Source organism: Dipodomys merriami, unplaced genomic scaffold (assembly GCF_024711535.1).
Source record: "Dipodomys merriami isolate MVZ:Mamm:240054 unplaced genomic scaffold, mDipMer1.0.p SCAF_15, whole genome shotgun sequence".
In the NCBI taxonomy this organism is placed as follows: domain Eukaryota; kingdom Metazoa; phylum Chordata; class Mammalia; order Rodentia; family Heteromyidae; genus Dipodomys; species Dipodomys merriami.
The window spans coordinates 7,163,858-7,178,466 of NW_027202826.1; the positions used below are offsets into that span (position 1 = coordinate 7,163,858).

Genomic DNA, 14,609 nt, shown 5'->3' on the forward strand with positions numbered 1-14,609 from the left:
CAAGCACCTCCATTTTTGTCCCTCTTATGAATGTTCCCCCGTTGGTTCTTCACCCTGACGCAGGGGTAAGCCCTCTGTCTCTAATGAAGAAGGGTTATTTCTGCGTTGAGTATGGCGGTGTGGTGGGGTACGGCAAGCTCACTGGGGAAGGGGATAGACTTTATACCTGTTTGGTCCACAGAGAAGAAAGCAGCAAGTGCTGGGAATTCACTGGCAATGGGGCAGAAATAAGCCACAGACTTGCTTGCAATCTCTCAACCAGCTCTTTGTTTAATCATAGAATTATTTCCATCTTCCATCCATCATCAAGAATCTACATCATGACTTAACCATCCTTCTGCAAACATTTGGTATTTAGCATAAACACTGAACATGAACCAGAGGTGTGTTAGTTTAAAACAGTATAGGGAAGAATGTTCATAAAAATCCAGAAAAATTTAAGACTTAAAGAACATGTCATAAAGACCAACATTATCATCCCTTAAAAAATCAAATTTTATAATTGTAAAAAAAACAGGTGAAAAATGAGTAAACATAAATATCTGATGTATTTTTTGATAAATACATTTGAGAACACAAATACATAGCACAGATAGTATTTTAAACTCTGCATGATTAAATCCCAAAAAGCATGAACTAAATCCCCATTTTACTGTATTTTTTTTGTTCTTTATGAAAAAATAGGCTACATTATTTGTGTAAAAAAAGAAACAGCCATAAACATACCACTAAAGCCGTCAAAACTCACTATGGAAAGAAGATTATTGGCAAACACAACACACTTTTTTAAAGCAAAAGATAAAATGTTATTGTATCATTGTTTTCCGTTGAATCTTATCCCATAGTTACACCTACTATAGGTGTTAGGCAATAGAGGTAGATAAGTTGAAGGGGAAATGAGCATTCAAATAGAAAAGGAGGAAGATTGTTTATGACAGCTCAGACAGACAGACATGTTTACCTCAAAACATCAAGAAGCTTAAAAGAACAATAGATAAAAGTCTTTCTGTGCTCCAGAGGTAATCATCAGAAATACCAGGCAAAATGACTGTCATTGGAGACACAATACTTCTTGTTAACAGTGTCCACCACAGCCTGTTTCATACATTTTTGCATGGCGGGGAACTAGCCTTACTTACAATGCTTGTGGAACTTCTGAAGTTCACAAGACCGAAATGAGTTATAAGTAACAAAAGACAAAAGCTGGAAGTAACAGTGATATAAATACACTACTGATAAGCTTGTTAAGCTGTGGAATAATGTATATATTTATATAGGTGCCAATCCTGGGGCTTGAACTCAGGGCCTGGGTGCTGTCCCTGAGATGTTATGGTCAAGGTTAGTGCTCTACCACTTGAGCCACAGCTCCACTTCTGGAGATAGGAGTCTCATGGACTCTCCTGCCCAAGCTGGCTTTAAAACAGCCATCTGAGTAGCTAGGATTACAGGTGTGAGCCACCAGTGCCTAGCAGGTATGATTATTGTTGTTGCTATTTGTGGGCAAAACAACAGATCTATGCTGAGGATACAGCATGCCTCAGTGAGACCCAGGAGGCTAAGACTGTGTCAAATCACCAGAGGATGTAGAGACACAGAGTGACAGGATGGTGTGTGAATAGAAAAAAACCTGTTTTTCTAACTCAACTGATTACCCATTCTCAACCTGGGTCTAGTTAAAATTCTCCCAACCACAGAAAAAGCACATAGGCAATGCTTCCTGGACGGACGATGTCCTGCTGGGGACGCAGCATAATTGACATTTTGGTTACTGAATGGTCTTGCATTTTCGGTGTCCATTTACCTGGCTAGACCAAGTGCGCATCTGTAACATCTGGTTGTGTCTGTGACCTTTATCTTTCCACTGCTCCATGAGCAATGCGAGTTCACGTTTTAAAAGCGGTTGCGAACATTTGTCATGTTCTCCGGACATGCCGTCCCAGAGGCCCTAAGTGTGCAGAAGTCAAGGCTGTAACAGGTGGCTTCCTGTCCACAGAGGGGTCACTGTGGCCAGGGGTTCCGCACATCTGTGACGCAGGAGAGGAATTCTGGCTTAGTTGTGGAATGTGAAAAGAATCTATCCTTCCTTGTTGCCGCCGCAAACTGACTGGGACATTTTTCGAGCTCACATTTGGCCGTTAGGAGGTGTGTGCGTGTGCTGCAGACAGGAGGAAAGAAGTTATGGGAGAGAGTGCAAAAAGCATTGAGATGCGATTAATAAACGCCCCCCCCCAAATCTGGTAGTTCACCTCAATATTTCACAAACTTCACTCATGACTCAAGCATCAGGCCTTTTCTTTGAAGCAGCTTATAATAAATTTAAGACATCACACCACAGTCTTGCATGATGGGACTGAAGAATTTCTGCGTGAAAACGACTTGAAGGAATGTCTAAAAAAAAATGACTCAGTGAAGGCAGGCAGAGACGCCCGCGCGTGTCGGCGTCTTCTTCCGTTTATGACCCCCGCTGAGTTGCCAGGGAGGAGGCTTGTCATAGTTGTAGGAAAAAAAAAAATGAAGAGAATCACACAGTGAATCAAAGTGTGCGTGACTAAGACTTTGGAATTTTTCACTGTCATCAAAAAGGGCATTTTCCTGACGGCGTGACCTCATTTCAGACATAAGTGTAGCTCTCGCGGAGGAAGGCTGGCAATGCACCGCAACTTTTCCTTCTTTCCTATGAGTGTTTTCTGCATTTAGGGAAAAAAATTCCAAAATAGTCTACCACCACTGGCAGTAAACAACAGAGTATGTTTTGGAAGTAACGTTCTCATGGAGTTCATTTTTTTTTAAGGCACTTAAACAGGTATATAATTTTTTTGTCTGTAGAAAAATAAAATATGCATCAAAGCAACATTCACGAGTACGAGTCTTCAGAATTGTGTCAACGTACAATCCTGTACATATATACACTGCTACAGAAAGTGGGCGTCCTGCCCTACACCGTGGGTCTGGTCAGCTTCACTCCCTGCAAGAGAGGAAAACACGCCGTTCAGACTCGGAGAACACCCAGGAGCAAAGCAAATGCATCAGTTAACGCCAGATGACTCACACTGCTAGAGGGAAGAGGCGAGCCACTGCTATAGTCTCAGTCTGGAAAGAGCCCCAAAGTTCCACGCGTTAAAGGCCTGGCTGCAGCTTGGTGCTACTGGGAGGCGGTGGGGCCTTTAAGGGGCGGGAGGCCTTTAGGTCTTTGCTGGTGTCCTTGAAGAGGACTGTTCCCCTCTTTTTCTTTTTGTGCCTCCCAGACAGGAGATAAGTGGTTTTGCTTCCACTATGAGGTGCCAGGCCCACAGAGGACCAAAAGCAACAGGGCCAACTGATCAGGAACTGAAACTTCAAAACCTAGGAGCCAAGGCAGACCTCTCTCCTCTCTATAAGCTATCTTGGGCATCTGCTGTAGTAAGCTGACTCAGATGCACCATATAACCAGAATCACTGGCCAGGTGTCAACCCCCCTCCCCTCCCCACCCCACCCCGTGGCCTGGCCTGGCCATTAGCACAGTTCTGCCTGGCACGGGGCAGTGGCCCCCTGGTCTCATTACTTGTATCTGCAGAGAGGGGGAGAGGGACTCCGGGATACACTCAGCATGGACTCCACATGTTTACGTCCAACTTAGGCTCCCCTTTCAGAAATGCCTATTGCTCTGTAGAATAAATCCCGGAGCTTTGAGATGTGTAGAAGAACTTACTCTAATTTTCTGTTTCCTATGCTGCATGTTACCGATAAGAGTGTTAGGATTTCAAACCACTTTATTCATTCTTTGCTGAAATTTGTGTATATAAGTTTTGAGCAGCCATGCAATGCATGTGGATAAATATAAGCATGGATATAAAAGCACACAAGATGAATAGCGAAAGACAGAAGAAGACACTAAGCTAACTCTTCTCCTGTGTTAGCTTTGGGTGGGAGGGCAGGAGCCCGGAGCAGCACCTCATGTAGATCCTTTGCTACTTTAATTATTTATTTAATTGTATTATTATTTTAATAATAATTATTTTATTATTATTATTTTGTTTTTGTTCTAGTCCTGGGGTTTGAACTGAGGGCCTGGGTACTTTTTTTTTTCTTTCTCAAGGCTGGTACTCTACCATGTGAGCCAAAGCTCTGCTTATGGTTGTTTTGGTAGTTTATTGGAGATCGGAGCCTCATGGACTTTCCTGCCTAAGCTGGTGTCAAACCTCCATCCTCAGATCTCAGCTTCCTTAAAATTAAGATTGTAGGTGTGAGCCTCCAGCACCTGGCCCACAGTTTTTAATTTTTAATTCCCTGATAGTTTTGCCATACAAAGAAGTATTATGTGTCTGAGAAACTGAACATAAAGTTAGAATTCTAGATATATCCAAGCTCTACAATATTCAGAAAGGCCTAGGAAATCAGAACACAGAGGAAAGATTGGCTTCATCTTGAATACACAGTTGAATATGCAAGAACATGGTCATATTTAAGTACCTTATGCAATACACCTTTCAATATGAGTGCATTAAAAGCATTTAACACTCCATTTTAGGTGCACTTGGCTTTCATAAGAATTTAAAACATTTAGTACTCAGTTTCTCTGTTCTAATTGAATGGAACAATACACCCTCATTTTTGTATTTAGTTAAGAAAATAGGTACTTGAGAGCAACCGTCAGCTAACTAGAGCCGAATTGAATGAACAATCTGCATCCATCTAATCCTTTCTAGTCTCACCTTCTGCCGTGATACCATCCAAGACTTGATTGTTGGCACCAGCACGCTTCCCAGGAGGATCTGGGCTGGATGGTAGATGAGCAGAGGCACAGAGATCAAGGAGAGATGCTCATGGCCTGCGAATACGATCTTCAGCATTGGAATTCCTGTCAAACAGACAAGACAGAACACCTAGGGGCCAATTCACCAGATGAGAGACATGTTCCAGTGAAAACAGAACTCTGGAATAAGGATTGTGTTTCCTTGTGTGAATTCATAGACCTTGAGGGACTCAGATGAGTCAACAAACCTTCCCACCTCCCTTCCACTCCCTGACGCTCTGAGCTCTCACTAGAACAGAGGAGGTGGCTGGCCGGGAGTAACCACAGATTACCACCTGGCCCATGCTGGGGAGGAGGAAAGACTGTCATGAGGTTTCTTTAAGAAGGCTGGGAAATGTGGCAAATGGAGGTGAAAAACGGATCTCTTCCTGCTCAGTCAAGACAGTCTGTTGGTTTGTAGGGACGCCTATCTGGAGTCAGGTCAAAGGTGTGCAGCTCATTATTTGGTGTTGAAAGGATGCATGAGCGTAATTACATGGTATGCTGTTGGCTGAATGAAAGTTCTGCATGTTTCCCTGCTGTCTTTCCCGCCCTCCTTCACTCTCTCTGTCTTTCCCCTTCCCTTTCTTTCTCCCTTCCCCCTCCATTCTCTCTCCCTTACAAACTCCTTTCCCTCCTCCCCTTCTGTCAGTCCATCCATCCATCCATTGAGCGTTTTCCCTCTCTCTCTCTCTCTTTTTCTCTCTCTCTCCTGGGATTGAAGCCACAACCTCACCCGTGCTAACACGCACACACTCTACCACCAAGCCACACTCTGCATGTTCCTTTTTGTAGCCAAGGATCCCAAAGTGCTTTATCAGCACCAAGCAAAACTCAAGCAACTCTGGTAATGGAATGTCAAGTTAGTGCCGGACACTTCCACCGCACAGCGTGAGTCTTAACAAGGAACACGTGGGGAAACCCACACACTTCCACCACTACCGGCATGGAGCAGGTGTGCAGTTCGCTTGGTGGTACACTTGCTAAGCAGCTGTAATGCAGGAGACTTTCTGAGCTTCTACAGCTAACACAATTCAGACACCAGCCGTTTAACGGTTATTACCAATTGTTTTAATATAGCTACACTCTTCAGAATTGCAGTGTACATATGTCAGCTTTTTCAACTAAGAGCCTTAGGAGCTCAGCTCTCCTCCTCCTCCTCCTTCCTTTCCTCCCTCCCTCCTGTCCTTCTTTCCTCCTTTTTTCTTCTGGCCTCTGAGAAGGACCCAAATTCCTAGGCATGCCAGATGATGGCACAGAAATAACTTTAAAAATAACACAGCAAATAAGACTCAGCCTTATCAATTACTGTTACCACTGAATACATGTCAAACCTTTATGCAAAATGTAGTTCCTGGCTACTTGCTTTTCAGTCTCCCATATCATCTCTCTCTCTCTATATTCTTGAGGTTTTGCCTGAATCTGGCTTCACCATGATCCTCCTACCTCTGCAGCCTATGTAGCCTGGATGGCAGGTATGTGTCGCTGTGCCTGGCTTGTTTGTTGAGACAGGAAGTTATTGTGCCAGGCTGACATCAAAGCATGTCAGCCTGCCTTCCAGACAGCTGGGATTAAGGTGGGTGTGCACTGCACTGGGCCTCCTGCGTGTCCTGTGGCCTCTGCTTTCTGGCTGCTTCACCTGGGAAGCGGTCCTGAAGTCTCGAGGCTTGCCTGTCAGGTCTTTCTATGCCATGCAGACCCACGCCAGCCTTGCGGCACTGCCAAGGTGCGAGCTCCTTGGGTTGGAAGCCTTCTTCACCCTCCAGCAGACAGCAGGTGCTCGGAGGGGGCGGGATGAGTGAGTGGATCTGTGTCACATTTTTCCCCCAGATTCCATCATGAAGTTACTATGGAGACTATCATGCCATTTTTAAAAAAAAACTTAACATTTGTTAATTCAAGAAAAAGTAATAGCAATAATTTAAAAACCCAACAAACTTCCTAGAGTTTTCTTCATAAAGTAAAATTGAAATGTAGGATTCTTTTCATCTTGCCATCACTGAAGTAATATAAATGAAGCAAATTAATTTTAATGCTCCCAGGTACTGAGTGTGTCACCATGCTTGACAGGATTCAACGAGACTTTATGAGATGGCATTTGACTTTATGGAAGTGAACACTATGCGCGCATTTACAATTTTACAGGGACTTTAAGCTGTCATGCTGAAAAATGTTTATAAAACATTAATCAAAAAATGCCTCTTTAATACAATGCATTGTCTGAGAGATGTTAGAAGGCGCAGATTGTAAATGGATTCTTTTTCTGACTAAAGTAATTTCCACCAAAAGCATTCCCCCTTGCTCTACAAGAACACTGTGTGGATAGATGAAGAGCACTTTCTCCGCACATCACTACCTCATCCGAACACTTGGGAAATCACTAATGTACAGCAAGCCATATTTCCATGTCACACATGACACATTCGTCTAAAATTACCCAACAGAGTTTGACATCGCGGCATATTCCATAAGCACAGCTTTCAACTGACATCTGCCAAGTAGGAGCTTCAAGTAAGGGCTTTCTTCTACTAACAAGCAGGCAGGGCTGTGCTTTTATCCTATGCCCAGGATGGGAGGGATAAAACAATACGGACCAAGACGAGAGCTGCCAGCCGCCCCCCCCGCCCCACCCAGCACCCCCTCCATTTAAATATGTTTATTTTATGTCCTCGGAATTCCCTTCGTATGTGTTCAAAAGTTTCAAGAATTACTACTTTCTGTTGGATGGACACAGTTTTTTATTTTGAGAAACAGACATTTTTTTTCTCTCCAGATTAAATATGGGCTTTTGCTGACCCTTCAATGACGGCTGCTCTGCTGTTCTCAATATAATAATTATCCACTTTAGATCACTGCTCAGAGCTCTCTTACGGTACCTACAGGTGCACCACATTCTGGCCCCTCATTCATTCAGCTATTCATAAAGCTTACTGAGCGTCTTCCATCTGTCGGTTGTTGATCTAAGATCTAGCTATAAGGAGAAAAACAGTCCAGGCACCCGGGCTCGGGGTGCTGTGTTCTGGTAGCTCTTGTCTGAGCACACCAGAAACGTCTGCTGCACACGTGGCCTGTCCAGTCTCAAAGTATGAGAACATCTCGGACAAACCCTGCTGTGTGTGCCCTTAGATGAAGTCACCATGCTCTGTCTGGTCTCCCTTTCTTTGCCTTTCTCTCTCATACTCAGTTTTCACTGTCATCTTCTTAATGTGATTCCTCATAAAACCAAGCCAAGATCCTGCGTCCAGCCTCCGAGGTAACGCCCTGTCTTCAGACTCTTCCCCTCATCAATCCTACAAACCACAGCCAGATTCATCTTCTCCAGCCCCACATTAATTAAAGCCACTGCCCTGCCCAAGAGCGGCAATGACTTTCTAGGAACCATTCATCAAATCCTCCACCTACTCAAACTTTGGGTTAAAAAAAAAAAAAAAGACAACTATCACCATTCCATTGTGTAAGTGCTACCGTATGCTACACACTTAGTCGACACGATCCCAATCCTTACAGACAGCTTTGGAAGTGGTTTAGAGATGACGGAGACTGAAGTGTAGGGTGGGTGATGAACCTGAGTAACTCATGTGTGGTAGGTTGTGGCTGAGCACTGGACCCTACTACCGCTGCTTTTACTCATCAGCCAAACTGCAAGGGTCCACTGCTGCCCTGCCTCAGGCCTGGCAGTCTAGAACAGCCAGGCCCCACCTTCGAAGCTCCTCCTTTCTTCAAGAGTCTATGCCTACCGGATGGATCATCAAGGCCCACTTTTATATCTTTCTCCACCATGAAGGTGGCCTTAGTTCTTACTGATTTGGCTTTTGAAGGATGAAGAAATTCTTCTCATGTACTTCATGTACCTTAAATCCTTGATTTATGTCACTGTTATTTGCTTTAGTGTAGGCTTTAGTTCCCCTGAAGGTCTATAGCATTTAAGCATATGGTTGGTGCACAATACAGAAATGACTGATGACAGAAAAATAAGTGTTATGGTTTCCTGTGTTGAGACAGAATATTTAGAACAAATACCAATTTCACTGGACTTGAAAGAGAAAGTATTCCTACGCACCCCTCTGGGAGATGAATATATTACATAGGAAAAATATATTTGATATGGCAGAAAGGAAAGAAATTAGATTATGAGCACAAAATCTGAAATAAGTATTAGAGTATGGAGTTAAGTGTTGAGGAAATACGTATGTCTCTGGGAGTCTAATATTACCCCGACTTTCCCCACTTAGCTAAGAGCCGATATACCCTCCAATCACCTGGATCATTTCCTGTCTTTCAAAAACTCATTCGCCTGAATTCACATGACTTGTTTTCCATTTAAACGCGCTCTCCTGGTCTCACTGAGTTCTGGAGGGAGCTGCGGTAAATCTGGCATCCAGTTGCTTCTCTCTTCAGTTGTCATGGTGACTTTCCACTTTTGTTTAGTCTGTTCTTCGTTAGAAACATCCATAAGTTTACCACCCAAATGTCCTACCCACGGCTATTTGAATTCCGTCTCTTCCTTCTCAGTGAATCCCTCAGAAAAGCCAGTGTTTGCTTTGAAAGCTCATCACGGTAGAGTCTCTTCAAGTGAAATTCAAGCCAGTCGGTGTTTAAGGATCACAGTTATTCTTTCAGACACGGCTAAACACTGATTCCTGTGACCCCCTTACCCACCACACATAGCCATGTGCACAAAACCCCTCCTTCCCCACTCTCTGCAGAGACAGTCTAGTCATAGAAAGCCAAACTCAGTGGCACTAATTTATCTCAAAGACGAAATACACAAAGGGGCAATTCTATGCAGTTTCTAGAGCATGAAATGTGCCATGATAAAGTACAACCATGATTTTGGAAATTGGTTAGAATGGGCTTTCGATTTATCCTAAAGCAAGCTAATTTTCAGTAACAAGAGATTGTTTCATGCAAGGATTTATTGTTTATTGCATCAGTGACCTACATAGGCTGAACCTGGAATGTGAAGAACCTGGGACTGAGCCTGGACTATAATCCCAGGAGGCTGACATCTAAGGACTATGGTTTGAGGCCAGCTCAGGCAGGCTAGTCCATGACACATTATCTCCAATTAATCACCAAAAATCTGGAAGTGGAGCTGTAGCTCAAGTAGTAGAGCACTAGTCTTAAGCACAAAAGCTCAGGGACAGTGCCCAGGCTCAGAGTTCAAGGCCCAGGACTAGCACTAAAGAAAAAAAAAACAAAACTCAAGAAACCGAGCCAGTTCTGGGTTGGCATCCCACATCTGCTATCCTGTGTGTCCTGGGTTGGGTCATATTTGAACTCAGTTTTCACATTAGTGAACTGGACCTATTTTATAGTGCTGTTGTTGCTGTTTTACAGATCAAGAGTGAGAAGGTACATAACATTTGCACTACAAGGAGTCCCCATCTACGGCTATGTGCCAGGCACTCTTCGAGGTGGAGGCAATACGTGGGCAGAAATGCCTGTCCTCATGCAGCAAATGCTCCTTCTCATCAGTCGGGGAGAGAATTCGAAGGGCACCACGCCAAGGCCAGGGAGACCACAACTCCACCCAGCGACATCATGGCACAGGACCGGCAAAGAAGGCTACACTGCTCATTAGAAACAAACAAGCAAGCAAGCAAGCAAACAAACATTGTGGGGCAAAATTGGCTCTGGGAGAAGTCTGGTTATTTTCGGGGGCATATAAAGAAAGGCCACCACTTCCAGGCTCATAGGTACGGCAGAGCTTGCTGCCCAATAGAGGCCTTGAAGTAAGTGATGCCTGGCCTGCAGGGCCCATTCTGGTTCTCATTCGGGCTATGCTAGGACTTTCCCCAAATCATTCTGGAACCTTCCAAAGCCTGGCAAGTAAAACATTTCCGTAGAGCCTCTTAGGAAGTAGAAAGGAAACATGAGTACAACCACTATTAGTATCCCCATCTTGCAGATGGCAATGTTTTATTTTCCGGACACAGACAGCAGGATTGGGTGTCTGTTCTAGAACTTACTCCCCAGGATAGTGACATTGGGTAAAAGCAACATAGACTGTGGGAGGGTGGCAACTTAGGGAAACTACTTCTTCCAGAAAGAATGGAATGGAACAAAGATGCTTATGCCTGGCAGCCTTGACCCACTTTGAGTCTGGATTGAGGACCCTTTTCAGCCCATTAGGAAAATTAAAGACTGTGTTTCAGCCTTTAATTACCTGGGCTGAAAGTTTTATGTAAATAAAGATGCAAGAAAAGACCCAAATGAGCAGCTGGTGTTATCTCTGAATGGTATGTTCTGATTGGAAAAGATGTTTAATGAGTGGCCTGGGCCGGTTCACCAGATGCTTCCAATGAAACATTTAACTCTATCAATGGAAGGTTCTGCCTCAGAAGATGAGGTACACCCTCACCTGTCTGACAGTGCTGTTGTTATAATTAGCAAACAGGGAATTTCAGAATGAATTCAAGATCTGAGCCAGAAAGGCTTCCTTCAACTCCTAGCTGTGGCTTCCAGGAGGGGCCGCCATGTTTGCAGAGATGGCGCGCGCAGGAAGTGGTCATGTCACTTTCTTCCTTTTCTAGGCAGAGGGAAGAGCTGCTTGTCTTGTACAGAGAAAATCTGGCTAACATTCACACTCACAGGATGTGAAAACATCAAAAATAGAACGAGCACTTCATAGGAGAAAAATAACACAAGGTCACGAGAATATATTTAACATGGTCACTAGCAGAGACCAGGGACCATCTGACGAACACTGGAAAGCCTGTCTTGTTTCCTATGATTGTTTTTTTAGAAGTGGTTTTCTACTGCTAAAGAAAAGCACTTGAACTTTTCAAGCCTGAGGTGTAGAAGAACTGCTGGCGTGGTGTTGGTTTCACTGGTTCTGTGGACACCATCGCCACCTAAACTCCTATTTCCCTAGAATGCTGACGATCCGCAGTGGGCAGCTCCAGCCATAAATATAAACAAGCAGTGACTCAAATTCACATGGATTATCTTAAAGACAGTTTGTGTGTGTGTGTGTGTGTGTGTGTTTGTGTGTCTACATGGCCTTGAATCATTTCCTGGCAGGACTCTTCTTGATTGTCTTGTGTTTATAATGAAGGAAGGTCATAGATGAGATGTCTTTTGACACCTAAGAACAAGACAGATTTGACTGGGGGAAGTGAAAACCCAGAGTTCTTTATCCTTAGGCCCATCTCTCAAAAAGACCTATCCCACTTTTCTGTAACCCAAGCTTCTCACCCCTCACCCCTGGAATAAACCACCCTGAGCTCCTGTAGGGATCAAAGCCTTCACTTCTCTTTCTGATTTTCCCAATGCACCTACCTACCGCCCATCAGCACAGCCACAGAGACTCTGGCCAATCTGGGACGTGTGATTTTGTCACACTGATGAAAAGACGAGTCCTCACAATGACCAATAAAGCTTAGCCAATCCAGTGCTGTGGTTCCCTGGCCTCTTACCTTTAACCTTGCGGGTTCCATTGCTCTTTCCTCATTCTGCTCCCTGAATACTAGTCCCTCTCCCCAACATGTCGTTCACACGGATGCCTCAGGTCCTTAGCCTTCACTGTTTCCTCTGGCTGGAGTCTCATTCCTCCCTCTGTCTAGCTTCTCTTCCTCTTTCCTTCAGTGCTTTGATCCAATGAGTCCTTTAAGCCTTAGCTTTCCCAGCCCCAGCAGATACCTGACTCTCCTTCCTGGATTGTTTCTCTCTACAACACTGCCATGGGATAGGCTAGGCTCTATCTGCTTATCACCACAAGATCGAAACAAGGACTTTCTGAGTTTTGTTCACTGGTGTACACGGGGCCTTAAGAGTCTGACACATAGGAGTTAGCGAATGAATACTGTTTGAATAAATGAGCATAGTAGATGTTTTGAATGTATGTTTGTGTTAGTGCCCCCTAGAGCAAATCTACAGCAAAGGCAGCTGTGGGGCTTGTCGGCCCCAGGGTACCACGAATATGCTTTGGTACAGATGACATTCCATCCTGGGCTGGCTTTCTGGTGTCTAACCCTCTTATGAGTCATGTCCAGTTTTCTATCTCCTCCTACCCCCATCCCCAAGGTGACATGTTATAAACCGACTAGGTACCCCATAGCTTTACACAGTGGGCAGTGGACTTTAATTTTTGGCTAGAGTTCTGTAGAAGGACAAAGAGGGGATGTGTGTCCCCTTTGCTTTGCAGCTGCAGATTCATTTTTTGTCCCCTTAGTGTAACGAAGCATGGTGCTGGCTGTCATTAATACATGCAGCCTGGTTTATAGTGTCTGGCTCAATTAAGAGAACTTCTGGGAAGAGACATGACCAAATAAATAATTGGAGAGATGCAACTCTGAAAGGAGGGTTGTTATTCACCCATCTCTGTTCGCCGGTTGAGCTGGAGCGCTATAACTTCAAGTGAATGGGATCTCCTGGGTAAGATCCTTCACTTCAAACACAGTAAACAAGTGTTCTGTGATGCGCATTTTAGTACTGCTGGAGGCAAACTTTCTAAATATTAATAAAGATAATAAATAAACCCCTCCATAAGTGACTGCCAGTGCACGGGAACAGGAAGTCCTGGGAAATGGGCTATTGTTGGCTCCCTTGGACAAGGCTATAACCTCATCAGAAAGGACAAGAAGCTGGGTATGATGGCTCATGCCTGTAATCCTACTTTCTTGGGTGGCTAAGAACAGGAGGATCATGGCTTGATGCCAGCCTGAGCTGAGAAGTTCACATGCTCCCTTCTCAACCCAGAGCTGGGGTACTGTGGTGCCTGCCTGCCACACTAGTTACATGGAAGGGTGAAATCAGGGGGACTGTGCGTTCAAGCCAGCCTGGCTGGCAATGTTCTCAAGATTCCGTCTCTAGAAAGAGAAGCTGGACATGGTGACACACACCTGTCATCCCACCAACAATCGGAAGGCTAAAACAGGCAGACTGTCATTCAAGACATGGGCCTGGGCAAGATGTGATCTAAAAAATAACTGGTGCCCCAAACAACTGGAGGGTGCTTCAGTAGTGGAGTGCTGGCCTGGAGAGCGTGAGAGAGGAAAAAGACAGACAGAAAGACAGAAAGAAAAAGAGAAAGAAGGAAGAAAAGGAAGGAAAGAAGGAAGGAAGGAAAAAGGAAGGAAGAAAGGAAGGAATGAAGGTAGGTAAAGGAAAGGGAGGGAGGGAGATCAGAATCTATTTCCTTTACTTCTTAGAGAACTTCCCTGTCAGGAATGTGGGTGCACATGAATGATTTGGGGTGCATGAACATGGACAGTTCATCTCCTTGTGGCTACTTGGACTGGATGGGGTGGGGGAGTTAGTTTGAAATAACCATAGAGCTGAGTTAAGAGCTTCTAACACTGACAGGAAGCAGCGCGTAGTGATGAGGATCTGGTGTACAGACGAAGTGCACTATGTGGGATTTCCCCCCCACATCTCCTGGCGTTGGCCTGCGGGGCGACAGCTTCAGGCAGCGCTAACTCGGGTCACAGGTCCCCAGCTCCATCTCTCAGACATGGCAGGCAACACAGCTGACACGAGCACAGTGCGGGCGTGTACGTCCAGAGGACTGCGGCTGCGAGCAAGGAGATGTAGCTTATTTTCCTTGTCTGTTTTTGTGCTGCTGGGGATGAGAGCCAAGGCGCTGCACCGCTGAGGTACAGCCCAACGCTCAGGCTCTGGGCTCTGATAGCAGAGACCTCGGTTTGGGTCCTGATGAAATCACCAGTGTTAGGAGATCTTACTCTAGAATCCCTTGGTTTCCACACCAAAAGGAACTTAAGATAATGATCCCAAAGGAATATGCACACAAGTGAGAGTGCATATGAAAGACCTGGTGTGGCACAGATCAGACACCCCCAAAATGAGAGCCATTAGGCCATCAACGTTGTTTTT

The 14,609-nt window shown here is 44.8% G+C and overlaps 1 protein-coding gene across 3 annotated transcripts in view; it reads right to left on the reverse strand.

Moving 5' to 3' along the window:
- Positions 1-252: 252 nt before the first annotated feature.
- Slc10a7 (solute carrier family 10 member 7) overlaps positions 253-14,609 on the reverse strand; it is a 167,965-nt gene continuing 153,608 nt past the window's right edge. For all 3 annotated transcript variants that reach the window (XM_070022167.1, XM_070022166.1, XM_070022165.1), the window contains 2 exons: positions 4,693-4,838; positions 253-2,965 (listed from right to left, as the gene is read on the reverse strand). In XM_070022167.1, the coding sequence (XP_069878268.1) occupies positions 2,936-2,965; positions 4,693-4,838 (176 nt within the window). In that variant the 3' untranslated portion in view covers positions 253-2,935. The remainder of the gene's footprint in view (positions 2,966-4,692; positions 4,839-14,609) is intronic.